General features: G+C 44.2%; 1 protein-coding gene across 1 annotated transcript in view; it reads left to right on the top strand.

Annotated features, from left to right (window-relative positions):
• TRANK1 (tetratricopeptide repeat and ankyrin repeat containing 1) overlaps nt 1–21,269 on the top strand; it is a 151,287-nt gene that overhangs the window by 111,344 nt on the left and 18,674 nt on the right. Inside the window, exon 19 of the mRNA XM_063452044.1 lies at nt 15,430–15,531. Coding sequence (XP_063308114.1) covers nt 15,430–15,531 — 102 coding nt within the window. The remainder of the gene's footprint in view (nt 1–15,429; nt 15,532–21,269) is intronic.

Genomic DNA, 21,269 nt, shown 5'->3' with positions numbered 1-21,269 from the left:
TAAATAACGCCACCAATGCATACCATTTACAAAAGTGGACAACATGGGGACCCTCATATAAAATATTATAAGCTTTATTGAAGTGACATTTTGTTACCATTTTGTTTCAAAGTTTGTGGTATTCATTTTTATTTTAACATTTTTACATACACATAGTATTTCTGATGATTATTTTTTAAATATCCTGTTTCCCACTGTCATAAAATTATCTTAGCTGTACTCAGCAACATCTTCTCAGTACAAATATACCCCATATGCATATCTTTGGAAAGTAGCGATCTTAATATTAATCTAAATCTCTAATCCCAAACCAAGCCCTAATTATAAACCAAATCCTAATCCTAAATCTAACCCTCAATCTAATAATAAACCATTACCACAATCCTAACCCATAACGTAATCCCATGTGTAACCCTAATTATAACCTTAATCCAAATCTCAATCCTACCTTTAGCAATAGTGTTAAAATGATTCCCCCTGCTGGTGTCAGCCGAGGAATTCCCTTGCTATATTCAGCAAGGGATGCCCGTGCTGACCCTAATCCTAATCTGAACCATAATCCGAATCCTAATCTGAAACATAATCCCAATACTACAATTAATTATAAACCTAATCTCAAACATAAATTTAATATTAAACCCAGTAATAAACCTGATAATAAATCTAGTACTTATGCTAAACCGAATAATAATCCTTAATTTAATCTTAATCCCAAAGGTTTCCCTCTACTAATATCAGTGCTGATATTAGTAAAGGGATTTTAAACTAAAACACAGTGGTATGTTGCTGCCATCTACTGGCTATTTTCAGTATTGCAGTCTCCCATCTCTTCCATTGCAACATTGCACAGCAACTAAAAATGCCCAGCACTGATCAGAATGGCATTTGGGCATAGAGGGTGATCCTCCAGGGTTTGTTTAGACCCTGGGGGTCTCCCAAGCACCAGATCACTTGAGAGAATGACTGTAGCTGAGCTTGATCGCTCAGCTGCAGTGTTCTTTGTGGATTTAAATGGCTACATGCAGTGCTAACTTTCAGCACTGCATGCAGCTCATCAAAATGTCTGGGGCCACTAAAAATGGCCCCAACTGACAGAGGGGACCCCCAGGTTTCTAATGATACCTGGGTTTCCTAGTGTGAGCAGGGATTTAGCCCTGCTCACACTACATTGCTGTCTATGGGGATTTAAATCCCCATTAAAAGAGCTGCTTGCCGACTTCACTTTGAGCTCTGCATGCAGCTCATCAAAAAACCTGGGGCCACTAAAAATGGCCCCAGCTGACAGAGGGGACACCCAGGTTTCTAATGATACCTGGGTTTCCTAGTGTGAGCAGGGATTTAACACTGCTCACACTGCATTGTTCTCTATGGGGATTTAAATCCCCATTTAAACAGCTGCATGCCGATCTCACTTTGAGCTCTGCATGCAGCTCATCAAAAAACCTGGGGCCACTAAAAATGGTCCCAACTGACAGAGGGGACCCCCAGGTTTCTAATGATACCTGGGTTTCCCAGTGTGAGCAGGTATTTAACCCTGCTCACACTACATTGCTGTCTATGGGGATTTAAATCCCCATTAAAAGAGCTGCTTGCCGACCTCACTTTGAGCTCTGCATGCAGCTCATCAAAAAACCTGGGGCCACTAAAAATGGCCCCAGCTGACAGAGGGGACACCCAGGTTTCTAATGATACCTGGGTTTCCTAGTGTGAGCAGGGATTTAACCCTGCTCACACTGCATTGTGCTCTATGGGGATTTAAATCCCCATTTAAACAGATGCATGCCGATCTCACTTTGAGCTCTGCATGCAGCTCAGCTGTCAGTCTGGGGACATTAAAAATGACCCCAGCTGACAGAGCGGAGACCCAGGTTTCTAATGATACCTGGGTTTCCTGGTGTGAGCAGGGATTTAACCCTGCTTACACCACAATCTAGATATAGGCATTTAAATGCCTATTTAAGCAGATACATGCCGCGCTGACTTCCAGCACTGCATGTAACTCATCAAAAAGGCTGGGGTCACTAAAAATGTCCCCAGCTGATAGAGGGGAGCCCCAAGTTTCCATTGATACCTGGAACTCCCTTGTGTTAGCAGTGATTTAACCATGATCACACCAAATTGTAATAGTGGGGATTTAAATCCCCATTTAAATGCTTGTTTGCAAACAGAGCATCAGTCAGTCTGGGGACACTAATTCTGGCCCCAGGTGAGAGAGGGGAGCCCCAGGAATCAAATGATACCTGGGGCTCATAGTTGCCAGCAAGGTAATAGACCCTGCTGGAAAAATACTGCATTTCCGTCATGCGTCCTTAAGGGGTTAATATTACATATGGTCCCATGCCCAAAACAGTTCCAGAGAATAAGGGCTTGCGGTCGGTCTAGTTTGGTAGTTTAAAAACTAACAAACTACGAACATAGTGCATATTCTTAAGAAGTGAAAAAAAGGGTAGCAAGGGAGGTGAGGACAGAAAACCGCTCAAACAACCTTCCCTTCGGTGGGTTCCCGCTCAGATCTCAAGCTGGTTTAAGCTCAACTTGTGCTAATACAGAAAGAACATCTCTAAAGCATATCAGACTGGTCCCACCCATATGGACAGTCCAGATCCGAAATGCCAGCAAGTTCCCTCTGCACGAGCGATACGGCATCCCCGATCGTTTCAACCTTGTAAGGTATCATCAGTGAGGTATAGTCAATATCCCTCTAGGCACCGTGAGCTTCTTGTGCCCCGTTTTTTTGCTCTCCATAAGTTCAAAGGGTAATCCAGACATGGACCCCTTGCTCACGGTGACTAGAGAGATATCAGCTATGCCTCACAGCTAACAAGGCTGAAACGATCGTCTGGGGTTGCTGTGTCTCTCGTGCAGAGGGAACTTGCTGGCATTTCCATTAACAGATTTATTTAACCAATCATTGCTAACAGGAGTAGTCATAGAAGATTGGAAATTAGCGAATGTTGTGCCTATTCACAAGAAAGGTAGTAGGGAGGAGTCGGGCAACTATAGGCCAGTAAGCCTTACTTCAGTAGTGGGGAAAGTGATGGAAACCATGTTAAAGGATAGGATTGTTGAACATCTAAAAACACATGGATTTCAAGATCAGAGACAACATGGGTTTACTTCAGGGAGATCATGCCAAACTAATCTTATTGATTTTTTTGATTGGGAAACTAAAATAATAGATCAGGGTGGTGCAGTAGACATTGCTTACCTAGATTTCAGTAAGGCTTATTATAAACTGCAATCTTTAAGTTTGGATTCCAATATTTTTGAATGGGTAAGGCAGTGGCTGAGTGACAGGCAACAGAGGGTTGTAGTCAATGGAGTATATTCCAAGCATGGGCTTGTCACCAGTGGGGTACCTCAGGGATCTGTACTTGGACCAATTCTCTTTAATATTTTTTATTAGTGATATTGCAGACAGTCTTGATGGTAAAGTATGTTGCTGATGATACTAAGATATGTAACAGGAGGGATAAGCCAAATGGCAAATGATTTAGGTAACTAGAAAAATGGTCAGAGCTGTGGCAACTGACTTTTAATGCGGATAAGTGCAAGATAATGCATCTTGAACGTAAAAACCCAAGGGCAGAGTATAGAATTTTTGAACCTCAACATCTGAGGAAAGGGATTTAGGGGTGATTCTTTCTGATGACTTAAAGGTAGGCAGACAATGCCAGTAGAATGCTTGGTTGTATAGGGAGAAGTATTAGCAGTAGAAAGAGGGAAGTGCTCATGCCATCGTACAGAACACTGGTGAGACCTCACTTGGAGTATTGTACGCAGTACTGGAGACCGTTTCTCCAGAAGGATATTGATACTTTAGAGAGAGTTCAGAGAAGGGCTACTAAACTGGTTCATGGATTGCAGGATAAAACTTACCAGGAAAGGTTAAAGAAACTCAACATTTATAGCTTGGAGGAAAGACGAGACAGGGGGGGATATGATAGAAACATTTAAATACATAAAGGGAATCAACACAGTAGAGGAGGAGACTATATTTAAAAGAAGAAACACTACCACAACAAGAGGACATACATTAGAGGGGCAAAGGTTTAAATATAATATCCGGAGGTATTACTTTAAAGGAGTTTAAGCCTGCATGGGATATGCATAAGGCTATCCTAACTATAAGATAAGGCCAGGGACTAATGAAAGTATTTAAAACAAATTGGGCAAACTAAAAGGGCCGCATGGTTGTTATCTGCCGTCACATTCTGTTTCTATTTCGGATCTGGACTGCCCGTATGGGTGGGACCAGTCTGATATGTTTCAGAGATGTTCTCTCTGTAATGGCACAAGATGAGCTAAAACCAGCTTGAGATCTGAGCGGGGACCCACCGAAGGGCAGGCTCTTTCAGCTGCTGCCCGTTCTCAGTATACTCTTTTCTCAGTATACTCGCCCCGTTTTGTTGTAGTTCATATTCTTACCCTGGAGCTAGTTCCACCGAACAGTGTCTTTCTAAATGTTGTAGAACCGACTGCAGGCGATAATGGAAGTCCAGTGGTGTTTGGGAGTTTGTGTCTGAAAATAGTTCTATGAACTCGGCGACCAAATACCACTGCCTGTGTTCATGCGAACAACTTGGCTGCCACCTCGTGGTTGTCCATAGGAATTGCGGCCACCCAGACGAACACTTAGAACACTGCAGTGGAAATTGCTACAAAGTATCAATTAGGCTTAACAAATTCCAGGGTGGTCTCCAGTTCGTGCAGCTGTTCAGTTCCCGAACCATATAGTCCAAATACACGAACGGAGACTTTAACAGTACATTTTTAAAGGGTCCATAGTCTGTGGGCAGGAGGCTGGCAAACAGGGTTCTCCAGGAGCTCGTGGCAAACTCACTTGGAAACTGAAGTTTTTCACAACGAATATTGACCTGATTAGACAAATGGGAATCATAGTTATAATAAAATTGTTATAGGGTCAAGCTCTGATTGGATGACCCTAGCCTGCCTCTATAATGAAGCAGCACCATATTAGAAGCCACATGACTGGGAGAAGGACCCCTCACATGACTGGGAGGGAACCCCTCGAGGCACTCAGCCTGCCCGATGGTTTCAGATGCTCTGCTACACTGCTGTGCGCCACGTGGGGCAATTCAGAAGTGATAGCTCATGGGGGATGTATTTTTTAGATGTATAATGGTCTATATCAGCTATGGCCATATGGCTCCCCAGTTGGGAAATGATTGATCACTGTTAGTTTTGGAACTGTTTATAAACGCAGGACGTTCTATGCAGTCCTTAAGAGGCTTGCTCTAAACGCCGCAGGATGGCATAGAACGTCCTGGCTGTTCCTGCCGCCCACGTGGCCGGCGCCATTACCCCGCTGCAGATCGCGGTCTGGGTGCATGCCTGGTCCCCCTGGCAGCCCCCCTGTGCCCGGTGACCGCGGTCTGCACAGTCAGGCTGCAGTCTGATCGCACTGACAGGTTGTCAGTGCGATCTGATCGCAGTGACAGCCTGTCACTGCGATCGGTGTTACTATGCGTCAGCCTATTGGCTGACACATGTAACTGCAGCCATGATCCCCCTACAGATGGCGGTGGGGGGCATGCCTGTACCACCCAGGCACTCCCCCTGTGGCCAATTACTGCGATCTGTAGGAGGTGATCACAGTGACAGCCAGTCACTGTGATCACTGTTAGTATGTGTCAGCCAATGATCAGAAATCACTGGCTGACACATTCTCTGCCCCTCCCCTCACCTCACTTCGATCTGAGAGAAAGGGGCAGAGAGAGCATTGGTTTAGCAGCTCCTGTGAAGAAGAAAGTTTTAAAACTTTATATTTTATTTAACCCTTTCAGTGCTGATCACAGCATATTACTGTCATCAGCCTGATTAGGGCATTTAGTACTTTTGTACTATATTTAATTTTTTTTTATTGGGGTGGTCAAAAAAAATTACTTTTTTTTTTACCCTTTGTGTCAGTCGCAGCAACCCAAATCTCCCTTAACCCTTTCCCTGCTGCCGTGATCACTGTACAGTATATCTGCTGTACAGTACTGTATCAGTGATCACTGTGATCAGACTGACCTTTTTTAGGGTTATTTTTATAGATCAAAAATTTAAAATAACCCTTTCAGTACTGATTGCAGCTGCCTATACTGTGATCAGTACATTTATATTATTTTTTGAGGGCGGGTAGTAGGTGTTAAATCTAATCGCAGTTTACCTCTTTTTACGGAGGAATGTGTGTAACAAAAATGCTTTAAGAGGTGAAAAATAATTTACAAGCAGCTCTATACACTTGTGTGGAAATATCCTCAATTCCACCAAACAAATATGACAATTATAGTGTGGTGTAAGTGGTGGAGCGCTCAAACACATATACAGCTTACCAAACGTTATTCCGTTCAATGGTGCAGTATCAAGTACATGTTAAAGAAATACAAAAGAATACAATATAGTGCAGATGGTATATAAAGTGGCAGTGCAGCAATAGTGGTTATATCGTAGTGAACTTGTACACTCACATTTTAAGGAGCCTGTATATAGAAAACACTGGCTCCGTATTATGGTAGCACCACCCTTCTACTTCGGCTTGAAGAAATTCTGGTCCTGAGCCTGTGGGTCCCGGCTCTAGGTATATAAGTATTGTACCAATTCAAGTGGGGATGGTACTACCCCTATGAAGATTCCTTGGAGGCTCCAAAAAGGACTTGAGTACAATTTGAAAAAAGTAACACATTTATTGATATACAACAAATAAAAATAAATGTATCTGTTAAAAAGTCCTCAATAAAAGTCCTTTAAAATGGCCAATACGCGTTTCACTCTCAAAGTAGAGCTTCTTCAGTCAGCTGTAATGTTGGTCCTCTGAATCTTCATTTTTAAATGTCTTTTAGGTCTTCCCCTTTAATGAGTTAAATGCTTTTTGTCCAATCTCAATTGAGTTTACATTCTCCCTATATAGGGGGATATGTGTGTTTACCTTTAATTGGTGGGGGTGCTCTGCGCCGTTATTTGTTTATGTTTTCATTGGTGGACAGTGGTGGTTGGCGGAAGTGTATTTCGAGCTGACCGAGCGGTTGGCGGAAGTGACGTCACGGACCCACGTGAACGCCACTCCGCCGCCGCCCGGAATCTCCCGAGCACTCCGACCCTGCCGCACACCACACATGCGTGCAGGTCGGAGGGAGGGGGTGGTCCGCGGGCATGCAGATGAGTGCCGCCCATAAGGCGTGTCGGCATGTCCGTTGGCTCCTCCCCCGCGGGGTCTGATTGACAGCTTCCCTGTAAGTGGGGATATGTGCCAGAGAAAAAAAAAAATAATAAAGAAAAGTTCAAACGAAATAGAGATGAGATAGGAATAAAGATGAAGGGATATGTAGATGGGGAAAGGAATAGAGTGAAATAGTGAAAAAGGGAGAATAGATTGAAAATCAATAAAAATAAGAATATACAAGTGCAGATAGGAAGGGGGGGAAATGAATTAAATAAATAGAAGGAATAGAGAGAATAATAATAAATAAAAATAAAATTTAAATTAAAAATACAATTAAAAAGAAAATATAAAAGGAGAAAGGAAAAAGGAGAAGAAAAAAGAAAAGAAAAAAAAGGGGGGGGAAGGAGAGAGAGAGAGGTTATACAACAATAATAATAGTTGCATATCCAAACAAATGTGCAATTATAAAGTGCTTATAGTGCTTATAAAGTGCTTAATACATTTAAAGTGAAAGTGTTATAGGTATATACTAAGGTAAATGTCCTCATGGGTATTAGGTGTTAGTAGTAGGTGTTAGGCAGGTAGATAATAATTCATTACCCCCTTAGTATATTAATTGTCCCCCTAGAATGGCACGTCGCTACTCAGCCGAGGAGGCGTATGCAGGGGCGGACTGAGAACCCTCAGGGCCCCGGGCAAAATAAATCAAGGGCCCCCTTACAGGCCCCACCTATACTCCGCATCAAGCGCCACCCATGTCCCGCCTCCATGCACCGCCTCCAGCCACACCCTACACAATCTTTAGACACAAGGAACAAAAGTGCAATAATCCCTTCAAGGCCCCAGTAGAGACTACAATTGAGGGCTAATGGGCCATGGAGGGGGGGGGAGCATTCTAGCAGAGGCTATCTCAGTGTCCTTTAGAGAGTGTGTTAGAAAGAATTTCCTCCAGGTCCCATTAAAGACTACAATGGAGTCTAATGGGGCCTGGAGGGGGGTCTCCAACACTCTGGTTCCTATTCACAATATAGCAACACAACATAGCTCGCTGATACCTAGGCCAAGTTGGCTCCTCTTACCTTAATTACTGTTGCTGGTTGGCAGTCTGTGGGCTTGCTGGAAGGCTGTGGGCTTACTGGCTGCGGCTGGCAGGCTGTGGGCTTGCTGGCTACTGCCGGCAGGCTGTGGGCTTGCTGGCTGCGACTGGCAGGCTGTGGGCTTGCTGGCTGCGGCTGGCAGGCTGTGGCTTGCTGGCTGTGGCTTGCTGGCTGGCAGGCTGTGGCTTGCTGGCTGGCAGGCTGTGGCTTGCTGGCTGCGGTTGGCAGGCTGTGGGCTTGCTGGCTGTAAGCCTAACTGGTGGCCTGTGGGCTGGCTGGCTGGCTACTGGCCAGCCTGTGGGCTGGCTGGCTGGCCGGCCTCTGGGCTGGCTGGCTTGCTGGCTACTGGGGCACTTGTAGATTATTTAAAGAAATAATCCATGCACAATAACCACTACTGCTCTGTGTAGTCGTTATGGTGCCAGGAGGGCCGGGCCCCCCTCCCAGAGTAAGTAGTCAAACCGTTTAAGAACAGTTTGACAACTTACCTGGGGTCTGCTGGGATATGAGGCTGTAGTAGGGTATAGGAGCAGTGGTGCAATGTGTAAGGGGTGCAGTGTGTGTGAGTGGGTGTAGTGTGTGAATGTGTAGGGTGTGTGGGGCAATGTGTGTATGAGGGGGCTGTGTATGTGTTATGGTACTTTTTGAAAGTAAACCAAAATGTTCAAAGTCTATCTGTTCCTGTCCAAATCAATAAAATTAAATTGCGTATATACGCTGAAGTAATTAAGTCTGACACACGAGGTTCAGGTTAAAATAACTTCGAGAAAGTTTATTGGCAAGTGAAGTAAAAGCGGGCGCGCAGGCCCTTTTAAGAGGCATTTTGCGTCATCATTGATTATTAGAATATCAGCAAATAAACATCATCGATTGGATTAATTGTTAAGTGACGGAGTTAGTGTCTTACCTATTGGTTAGTAAAATTAAGAGGTTAGTCCCGTGCCCACCCATCAGAGGTGGGATTATTCTGGACACGGGTGGGGGACAAGGGGGTCCTAAGCGTCATTTTACACGGTCAGTGATATCAGGCTTTATGTCCAGGTGCAAGGTCTCTTATGAATAGAACATTTCATTACTACTGTGTTCTGTGGCCTTCAAACTGTACTATCTTACAAGCTCTTAAGGAGTAGCCAGCAAGTCTTAAGGAGTAGCCAGCACCTCCTGGTACTTGTCCTTGAAGGAAACACGGTCTTTGTCTACTGTATTAATTGGGTTGAGAAGTTCAGTCACGTAATGTAGTTTTAAAATGAACAAGTTAAGTCATGAGGACAAAATGGAGGATTGAAGAAGTCAGGTTAGGAGGACAAAATGGAGGACGAAGTCACAGTATAAAGTTAAAATGGAGTTAGTACAATAATTCAATACAAGTACAATAAAGATTTTTAATAATTCCACATCATATGTGTGTGGCAATGTTAGTATGGGGGGCTGTGTGTGTATGGGTGGGCAGTGTATGTGTGTGTGAGGCAATGTGTGTAAATGTGTATGGTGTGTGTGGGGGCAGTGTGTGTGTGTATGGGGGGCTGTGTGTGTATGGGTGGGCAGTGTATGTGTGTGTGAGGCAATGTGTGTAAATGTGTATGGTGTGTGGGGGCAGTGTGTTTATGGGGCTAGAGTTCACTCTCACCACTGCGACCACCAGGAATCCCTGGTGGTCACAGTGTTGAGAGTGAACTCTAGCCCGTAGCTCCAGGGCTAGAGTTTACTCTCGCAAGAGCCGTAACGTTGCCGTGGTAACCGCGGCAACGATCTGTGCTCGCGCAAGAAGGACCCAGAGGAGCTGCAGGCTGAGCTCCCGGGTCCTCTCTTCCTCCCTCCCCTGCCGGCTGCCCGCACGGTGCCTGTGGACAGGGAAGGGGGCAATTGCCCTCCTCTTACTCCCCCCCTCCCCCTCTTCTTACCCCCCTTCCCCCTCTTCTTACTCCCCTTCTTACTCCCACCCTCTTCTTACTCCCCTTCCCTCTCTTCTTACTCCCCCTCCCTCTCTTCCTACTCCCCCTGCCTCTGTTTTTACCCCCCTCCCTCTCTCTTCTTACCCCCCCTCCCTCTCTTCTTACCCCTCCCTCTCTCTTCTTACCCCCCTCTCTATTTTTACCCCCCTCTCTCTTTTTACCCACCCTCTCTCTCTCTTTTTACCCCCCTCCCTCTCTCTTTTTACCCCCCTCCCTCTCTCTTTTTACCCCTCTCCCTCTCTCTTTTTACCCCCTCCCTCTTTACCCCCCTCCCTCTTTACCCCCTTCCCTCACTTTTTACACCCCCTCTCTTTTTACCCCCCTCCCACTCTCTTTTTACCCCCCTCCCACTCTCTTTTTACCCCCTCCCACTCTCTTTTTACCCCCCTCCCACTCTCTTTCTACCCCCCTCCCACTCTCTTTCTACCCCCCTCCCACTCTCTTTCTACCCCCCTCCCACTCTCTTTTTACCCCCTCCCACTCTTTTTACCCCCCTCTCACTCTCTTTTTACCCCCCTCCCACTCTCTTTTTAACCCCCACTCTCTTTTTAACCCCCCTCCCACTCTTTTTAACCCCCTCCCACTCTCTTTTTAACCCCCCCCTCCCACTCTTTTTAACCCCCCCTCCCACTCTCTTTTTAACCCCCACTCTCTTTTTAACACCCCCACTCTTTTTAACCCCCCCACCCCACTCTCTTTTTAACCCCCCCTCCCACTCTCTTTTTAACCCCCCCTCCCACTCTCTTTTTAACCCCCCCACTCTCTTTTTAACCCCCCCACTCTCTTTTTCACCCCCCCTCCCACTCTCTTTTTAACCCCCCCTCCCACTCTCTTTTTAACCCCCCCACTCTCTTTTTAACCCCCCCTCCCACTCTCTTTTTACCCCCCCACTCTCTTTTTAACCCCCCCTCCCACTCTCTTTTTAACCCCCCCCTCCCACTCTCTTTTTACCCCCCCTCCCACTCTCTTTTTAACCCCCCCCACTCTCTTTTAACCCCCCCCTCTCTTTTTAAACCCCCCTCCCACTCTCTTTTTAACCCCCCCTCCCACTCTCTTTTTACCCCCTCCCCTGTAGCGTGGCCGAGCTGCTGTGCGGTCCGCGGTGCCCGGCCGGAGTGATAGGAAGGTGCACACACACTGAGTGTGCACCTTCCTGTCAGTCCGGCCGGGTACAGGAAACAGAAACTCCTGTTCCGCGTGGAACAGAAGTTTCTGTTTCCTGTACCCGGCCGGACTGACCGGAAGGTGCACACTGAGCACCTTCCTATCACTCCGGCCGGGCACCGCGGACCGCACAGCTACAGGGGAGGGGAGGTGAGAAGCTGCAGCCGCCTGAGGCTCTGAAGAGAGCGCTCAGGCGGCTGCAGCATTTAAAGGGGCGGCCGGGCCCCCTGATGGCGGGCCCCCCTCCCGGCCGGGCCCTCGGACCATGTCCGAAGTGCCCGACCGGTCAGTCCGCCCCTGGGCGTATGCCATTCTGGCAGGCAGTGATAGTGACACTCTGCAAGACAGTGACACTATCACTGCCTCTGACATTGAGCCTCTGAGTGAGACCTCAAGTGTCTCATTTGTATTCACTTTTTGTATCACACAGCTAGGTTACAATGCTGCTGCCCATCCCATGTGTTCCCTATTAAGGGTTAATAAGTACAAAGGGGTATATTTAAAAAATACCCCTTTCTGTCTCATTAGAAATCTTTGCCAGAAGCTCAAGGAAGCAAGTTGAAGGGTCAGAGTAGGACCCGTCTGGGGGGGTCTGCCTTGACGTCGGCAGACGGGCATTCCCTCCAGTGGCTATTGGAGTAACTAAATGACCTCCATTTGTTTAAATATACATAGGGATTAAGGAGAGAGCGTAGGTAACTTTTTTCTTTGGTTATTACTATATGTATTGGAGCTGATGTGTACTGTCATTGCTGCCGCCCAGGAGTGATGGGAGTGAGCGCAGAACTTTTCTTTTTGTATTTGTATCCTCTTTTCCCTGAGGTTATGCTGAGGGATTGCTACCTGCAACTGCTGCGATTCTTTCATTTTAATGATAACTCACTGTGTCCCCCTAGAAACGACCCACTGTTTGACAGGCTATATAAAATTCGGCCCTTTATCCAACTCCTGTCAGACAGATTTTCTGAAAATTATGTCCCCGATAAAGATATTTCAATTGACGAGTCCCTTATGAAATTTTTTTTTTTTTTTTTTTTTTTTTTTTTAAATTCTTTATTTTTGCAGTGCATATATTAATCACAGGCATACATATGGTACCCCAACGGCAATCCATATGCAGGTTTCAAGACATTAGTTACAATGGGGAATAGAGAAACAATGCACTTTTTTTTTTTTTTTTTGTATACATACGGTTTGACATCAGGTTGGATATAAACATGGCTTAAGAATAACTTGCTCATTCTTGCAATATGACATGTCAAAATAATTATGCATTTAACTTCGATAATCATAGATGAGCACACTGGTGCTTATATTGAGAATTGCAGGCCTCTTGTAGTACGTAGGAGGAAAAAATAAGAACAAAAAAAAAGAATAAGAAACAAAAGGGAAAATAACAATATAGTCAAACGTACGTTTGTGACAGATTAAAGCTAGACACTGTGAGACCCCATTAGCAGTGCAAGTAGACATCTTGCCAAAAATCTCAGACTAATAGGACCTGCTAAGATGAGCATGCGTAGGACCATTGGGTCTGCCTATGAATGGGGTGTAACGACTGGCATAACTGGGCGATAAGTAATCATGCTGTGACTTAGCGTTAAGTACACTACCCGATTTAAAGTACCGTTTATGATTAAAGCTGCCTAGTTACTACAGTATAATAAGGATCTTTAAGAACATCGCTTAAGATGCTTTAGCGTATCGAGCAACTGCACAGCTCATCCACAGTATGTGGCAGGAGAAGAGGATGCACAATAAATGCTGCAAAAAATAAAATCAAAAAACTTGTTGGACTAGGTGGAGAGACAAAAAAGCATATTAACTAGGTGACTTATACGTGTAACAGTTATATACATGAGTGGGTTGGAATATTTGAGCGCTATCGGGGCTTGCTAGGCAAGTTGATGATAAGATTTACTAAGAAGATATGCCTCCCTGCGCAAATTCTGTCTAGCTTATACTAACTGGACTCAATGATAATTATGTGCGAGTTTCGCTACACAATCTTGGCTCTGAGAGATTTTCATAGGAATAACATGAACTCAAGAAAAACATAGACATCGCTTATAGCAAACTGGTTGACAGTCTTATCTGGTAAACATTGAGCCTTAAGGGAGTCGCAGTAGGTATCCCAGCAGGTTCCGTGTGGTGTATGCTGCTTGGATCCGCTGCAGGAGGGTCGCCTGTACTGCTTCCGTGGGGCTGCCAGTCTTTTTCGATAGGGCGTTCAGCCGATGCCCTGGCTAGGCGTCATGTAAGCAGTGTCTCTGCCCGTTCGGGATCGGTAAGTGGGTAGATGGGGTGGGTTGGTCGTGCCTTGTTGCTGGTGTGCGCCGATGTCCAGGGGGTTGTTTTCTAGGTTCCACTCAGGGCCTCCTCCATGTTGCCGCCATTTTCCCCACAGATGAGGGTCAGTGTGCTGCGACATGTGTATTGCCTTCCTGGGTTTGGGCGTTGGCACCAAGGGGCCCTCTCTGCTCTGTTTAGCGTGGATGGTTTGCCTGAAGCTCGTGTGTGGGTTACTCTGCTGCCGGTGAGGCTTACTCGCCTTCCGCTGTGTTGCTCGGGAGTCCTGGCGCCGGGTCACCGGCCGTCCGGTCGGCCGCGGTTTCTGCGTGAGCGGGTTGGTGCTGCGTGGCTGGGCAGGTTGGTGCAGCCTGCGCTCTAGCTGCTTCCAGAACCGCTCAAAGTGCCCGTTGATCCTTGCCAGGACATCAGATACCGCGTCTGTGGGGCTCTCAGCGCCTGCAGAGTCCGCCATCTTGGGCAAAGCTCTGCGCTCGACTGTCGTTTGCGAGATTTGGTTTGCTTTTTCTCCGCTGGGTGGACCGGGATCTCCCCCGCCGGTCCAGAGGGGGAGGTAACGAGGCTTGCTCATCCTGTCGCCTGAGCGTCTCCGGGTCGGGAGAGCGGCCGTCTCTCCCGCCCGTTGTGTGCTAGGCCGCACTGACTGTCGTCGTGTCGGCGGGTCTCGAGTGGGTCTTTCACCCTCACCCTGCATGCCCTCAGTGGTAGGGAGCCTGTGGGTATCTTTTGTTGTCGTTTTTGCCCTGAGATGCTGCCTTAAGTCGCTTGTTTCGGCTTCGTTGAGCGGGAGCTCCTGAGAGACACGTCTTGTCGCCATGATGGTTAGGCCCCGCCCCCCCCCTTATGAAATTCAAAGGTCGACTGCTATTTAAGCAATATATTCCATCTAAGCGGTCCCGATATGGCGTTAAATTTTATAAATTATGCAAATCCTGTACTGGTTACACATGGGTGTTTCGCATTTACCAGGGGAAGGATAGCCATCTTAACCCACCAGGATGCCCTGATTCTGTGTGGAAAAAAGCAAAAAAAAAACTAAAACGAATGCTAACTTTGGCTAGGGTTTGTGCCCAAGAGGCTACTACAAAAGACTGGGCATACCCCATTTTGAATACCTTGGGATGTCTATTTCACATAGTGTGCCATGATGGGGGTAATTTTGATTTCTGGGCCGCCATACGGTCTCAAAGGCAACCTAGGCCACGCAAACCAATCTGTCAAATGTCGAAAAAAAATAATGGAAAAGCCGTATATTTGACCCTGTAACTTTCCAAAACCACATAAAACCTATACATGGTGGGTACTGTTTTACTCATGAGACATTTCTGAATACAAATATGTATGTTTTATTGCAGGAAAACCTAACAGTATTCTGATATTAACAGTTAAATTGTCATTCAGAAATTGAAAAATAACATTTCGTAAGTTTTTTAAAGTTTTTTTAGATTTTATTCATATAAAATGGAGTTCCAAATATGAATGTTCGATATGAAATGAAAGCTCTGAACAAAAGGATATATAATAAGTGTGGCTGCATGTAGTATGAAAGAGGTAAATTATTGTTGAACAGACATAGTAAAATTCTGTGGTTTGTTTGCATTGTTTTTGGGATCACAACTTGTACATTTGGCTCAGTCCTTAAGAGGTTAATCAATATGTAACTTTTCTAAATCATTGTCCAAAATATATATATATATATATATATATATATTTTTTTTTTTTTTTTATGTTATTACAGCTGAAGGATTACTGGAAGGCCCTGTGAAAGATTTAAAAACTGGAATCTTGGCTACCGAGAACTTAATGGAAATAAGTAAAACACAGATGACAAAACCTGAAGGTATTTTCACCTTTCTTTCTTTATCTGCGTGATTTCATTACATTTAGATGCATACCTATGTTAATGGAAAAAATATAATTTAAACTTTTGTTTTCCTTGTATAATCATTCAGCTCTCTTACTCTAGCTCTTGAGTCCTCTGGGTCTCTCTTTCTCTGATCTCATGTATGCATAAGTTGAGTTTGACGGCTTCAGCTCCATAATAAATGCTTCTTCTGCTACAACACGTGCTTGCTACTCTTGATTCTTTTACCTCAGATGCAATAAGGAGTCTTTAAATATCTTGCTGTTTTGACACTGTGTGAGTACTGTGTGCTGTGAGCTGGCTTTACATCTTATAATTTAACTAACTTTCTAGCTTTAACTTTCTAGTGAAATTAATCCGAACTAGAACGTAACTGAAATCATAAGATATCAATGAAGAGACAGTAATTAGTACACTAAATACAGTGTGCTCAAGGTTAAAGCAGCAGGATACTGGTAGATTACCACAACAGCTCTCAGTATGGTCAATATGTGGTTGTAATATAGAGTCAAGAAATAGCTGAGATTAAAACTGTCCGAATCGGTTTACCCATAGAGTTGCATAGTGTTGCATTAATAGCTGCAGTGTAGGCAGAATTGGTACACTCAATGACACCCCCAGTCAGCGGGACGTCACAATTGTTTGTATTAGCCACAGCATAATGTGATGGCAGATAAGAACCATTTGGCCCTTCTAGTCTGACCAATTTTCTAAATACTATAATTAATCCATGGTCTTATCCTAAGCCTAGGATAGCCTTATGTCTATTCCACGCATGCTCAAACTCCCTCACTGTGTTAACCTCTCCTACTTCAGCTGGAAGGCCATTCCATGCGTCCACTACCCTGTAAAGTAATACTTCCTAAAATTATTTTTACCCCTTTTCCCCTAAATTTAAGACTGTCCTCTTCTTGTGGTCGTTTTTATTCTTTTAAATATCGCATTCTTTTCTTTGTTGATTCCTTTTATGTATTTAAATGTTTTTATCATACCCCCCCCCCCCCCCCCCCCCCACCGTCTCGTGTTTGCTCCAAGCTATACATGTTAAGATCCTTTAACCTTTCCTGGTAAGTTTTATCCTGCAATCCATGAACCGGTTTAGTAGCCCTTCTTAGAACTCTTTCCAAAGAATATCCTTCTGAAGATACGGTCTCCAGTACTGCATACAATACTCCAAGTGAGGTCTCACCAGTGTTCTGTACAATGGTATGAGCTCTTCCCTCTTTCTACTGCTCATACCTCTCCCTATACAACCAAGCATTCTGCTAGCATTTCCTGCTGCTCTATTACATTGTAAAGTAATCAGAAATAATCACCCCTAAGTCCCTTTCCTCAGATGTTGAGGTTAAATATAGGTCAAATATTCTGTACTCTGCCCTTGGGTTTTTACGTCCAAGATGCATTATCTTGCACTTATCCACATTAAATGTCAGTTGCCACAACTCTGACCATTTTTCTAGTTTACCTAAATCATTTGCCATTTGGCTTATCCTTCCTGGAACATCAACCTTGTTACATATCTTAGTATCATCAGCAAAAAGACATACCTCACCATCAAGACCTTCTGCAATTTAACTAATACAAATATTAAAGAGAATGGGTCCAAGTACAGATTCCTGAGGTACTCCATTGGTGACAAGCCCAAACTTCGAATATACTCCATTGACTACAACCCTCTGTTGCCTGTCACTCAACCACTGCCTTACCCATTCAACAATATTGGAATCCAAACTTAAAGATTGCAATTTATTGATAAGCCTTCTATGTGCAACAGTGGCAAAAGCCTTACTGAAATCTAGGTAAGCAATGTCTACTGCACCACCGTGATCTATTATTTTAGTTACCCAATCAAAAAAATCAATAAGATTAGTTTGGCATGATCTCCCTGAAGTAAACCCATGCTGTCTCTGATCTTGAAATCCATGTGTTTTAGATGTTCAACAATCCTATCCTTTAACATGGTTTCCATCACTTTCCCCACTACTGAAGTAAGGCTTACTGGCCTATAGTTTCCCGACTCCTCCCTACTACCTTTCTTTTGAATGGGCACAACATTCGCTAACTTCCAATGTTCTGGGACTACTCCTGTTAACAATGATTGGTTAAATAAATGTTAATGGTTTTGCTAGTACATCACCAAGCTCTTTTAATAACTTTGAGTGTATTCCATCAGGTCCCATTGACTTATTTGTCTTTACTTTTGACAGTTGAAATAGAACCTCCTCCTTTGTAAACGCACATGTAATAAATGACTTATTTGTCCTTTTTCTTAACTGAGGTCCCTTTCCTTTTTTTTTTTCTGACTGTGCTATTTTCTCTTCTGTGTGAGATTTGGGCGCTCTTATAACTTGCTTAGCCTCTTTCTGCCTAATCTTATAGAGCATTCTGTCTTCCTCACTCTGGTTTTTTTTATAATTACTAAATGCTAACTTTTAGTTTTTTACTATTTTGGCCACATCTGCGGAGTACCACAGCGGTTTCTTTTTGGTTTCTTTTTGCTTTTACTGACAAGCCTAATGCAATTTTCTGTTTCCTTCAGCAGCGCAACTTTTAAATAATCCCATTTCTCTTGGACTCCATTTAAATTGCTCCAATCATATAATGACTCCTTTACACATATTCTAATTTTAGAAAAGTCTGTTTTTCGAAAGTCTAAAACTTTTGTTTTTGTGTGGTGTGACTTTTATGTGTGACTGTTATTTTATTAAACCACACTGACTGATGATCACTGGATCCTAAACTTTCACCTACAGTAATATCTGATACCAAATCTCCATTTGTTAACACTAAATCTAGAATGGCCTCTTTACGAGTTGGCTCCTCAATGACTTGTTTTAGAGACAATCCCAGTAGGGAGTTTAGAATATGTGTGCTCCTGGCACAAGCAGCTAATTTTGTTTTCCAATTCACATCAGGAAGATTACCAAATTCTAACGTAACCCAAACAGACTCACATTAACTTTTATTAGGCTAGATTTTATGCTATCCTTCACATACAGGGCCACCCCTCCCTCTTTCTTGCCTTCCCTGTCTTTTCTATATAAAGAGTACCCTGGTATTGCTATGTCCCAGTCATTTTCTCATTATAGCATGTCTCAGTAACAGCAACTAAATCTACATTATCAGTTGCCATTATTGCCACAATTTTATGGATCTTATTCCCTAAACTGCGAGCATTTGTAGACATGACTCTAAGCTTGTCATTTTTTAACACACTTGCTAAAGGCACCTTCAGCCCTTGTTTTGGGGGACAATTGGATTGATGTTTTCTCACCCTTTTGCCCCCCCCCCCTTACCCCCTAGTTTAAATACATCCTAGCAAAACCTCTGAACTGCTCACTGAGATCATTTGTTCCCTTTTGAAAAAGATGCAAACCATCTTTTTTGTACAGTTTAGTTTCATTCCAAACAGAGCTACCATGGGAAATAAAGCCAAATCCTTGCTCCCGACACCATACACCAAGCCACAAGTTAAAGTCCCTAATACGCAACAGCCTGTCGTTCTGAGTTTTATGCACAGGCAGAACTTCAGAGAATGACTGTGTGTAAGCAACCTGCCGTATATCATTGGCAAAAACACTAAAAACCTCCTTAACCTCTGAAACCTCATTGCAAGCCAAGTCATTTGTCCCTAGATGGACAAGTACATCCAATTCCCCTTCCTGCTTTGCTCGCTTAACAATATTACAAATACGTCTCTTGTCTCTGTGAGCAGTAGCTCCGGGACGACATCTCACAAGACCACCATTGTCCATCTCCACACCTCTTATGATAGAATCCCCCAACAACAACTGCTTTCTATTAGGCCTCACCTTAGTCTCCAAGCCTGTCTCCACAACCCTCAGTGCCTGAGCCTGTCTCCACAACACCATTACCCTCAGTGCCTGAGCCTGTCTCCACAACACCATTACCCTCAGTGCCTGAGCCTGTCTCCACAACACCATTACCCTCAGTGCCTGAGCCTGTCTCCACAACACCACTACCCTCAGTGCCTGAGCATGTCTCCACAACACCATTACACTCTGAAAGTGCAGAAAATTAATTATGTAGAGAAACAGACTGTGCAATAGGCCTTTTATCCACAACTTTAAGTCTACCAGATCCTACAGTAATCCACCTGCCATTCCTAGTACAATTCAGCGGCAGTGACTTTGCAGCTGTCAGGATCCCGCGGGCGGCTGCGAGGGGAGGCTGCAGTCCGCTCGCGGCACTCACCCTCCAGCCGTCCGCGGTCCCCTTCCTGGCGTGCGCTCGGCTGGCGACATCCTCCCAGCCACGGATGCCGCCCGCGTCTTCCTCTACGTCCCCCAGCAGCAGCAGCATGCATGACGCTGCACGCTGGGAGACCGCCCAATTTAATAAATGCCGGGGTCAGCCACCTGACCCGGCGTTAAAGGCACAGTGCCTCAAACACAGTGGGAGCTCTAGATATCTCCCACGTGTGAATGTTAATTCTGATTGGAAATTATCCAATCAGAATTAACCTAATGATTTAAATACTTACCTTTCCTGTTCCTCTCTGCCCTGTTGTGGTCTTTGCTTGCTAGTATTGCTACTGAACTTGTGTTTCTGGTTACGTACTCTCTGGCTTGTTTATATGACTTTGTGACTCTCTCCTACCCTTTGACCTCGGCTTGTTTCTCGTTATTCTGTCTTCTGGTTCTCCTGACTATTCTTTGTGTGCTTAGCCCGGCCACTCTAAGGTCCGGTACTGCACCTGTTCTGTGTGTGTGTTAGCGTGTTTGGTTCCCGGAATCGTGACAGCAGCAGTTCCAGCCTGAGTTTTTTTTTACCAGATACTTTACAAATCTCAAACTTCAAAAATACAATCTCCTGCCGCAAAATAGAGAACTCTCTACAGATTAGACGGCATCCAAATCTCCAAAAAGTGGAACATGAAACAAATGCATAACAACTATTACACTGAACTAAGTCTGCCATTTCAATGAGGTGAATAATTTAAATCAAACAAATCTTAAATTTTTTGTCCTCTTGAATACCTCAGATTTCCTCCAGTTTATCTCCAAAATATCTCCAACCACACACTTAGAAGCAGCACTCTCCAGAATATCTCCAACCACACACATAGAAGCAGCACTCTCCAGAATATCTCCAACCACACACTTAGAAGCAGCACTCTCCAGAATATCTCCAACCACACACATAGAAGCAGCACTCTCCAGAATATCTCCAACCACACACATAGAAGCAGCACTCTCCAGAATATCTCCAACCACACACTTAGAAGCAGCACTCTCCAGAATATCTCCAACCACACACTTAGAAGCAGCACTTTCCAGAATATCTCCAACCACACACTTAGAAGCAGCACTTAGATGAAGCAACCAAGCTTTATGTCACAACTGGTACAAGCACCAACTAGAAAGGATGCTTGTGTGGATCTCATTATAACAAACCATGTTGATCTTTTAACCAACATTCAAGTAGGGGAGCATTTAGGAAATAGTGATCACAATATTGTAATTTTTTTAAATAAACTCAAAAAATCAAAAGCACGTGGGGTATACTAAAAGTATAATTTTTAAAAAGCCAATTTCAATAAGATTAGGGCAGCTCTACAACATATCGACTGGCATAAACTCCTTAGTGATAAAAACACTGAGGATAAATGGAAACTATTCAAACAAATATTAGAAATGTACATTTCACAGTATGTACCATTGGGTAATAAATATAAAAGAAACAAATTAAAA

This window comes from Pelobates fuscus, chromosome 4 (genome assembly GCF_036172605.1).
Source record: "Pelobates fuscus isolate aPelFus1 chromosome 4, aPelFus1.pri, whole genome shotgun sequence".
In the NCBI taxonomy this organism is placed as follows: Eukaryota; Metazoa; Chordata; class Amphibia; order Anura; family Pelobatidae; genus Pelobates; species Pelobates fuscus.
The sequence above is the reverse complement of the archived record's forward strand: the minus strand, read 5'-3'. Positions and strand labels throughout refer to the sequence as shown.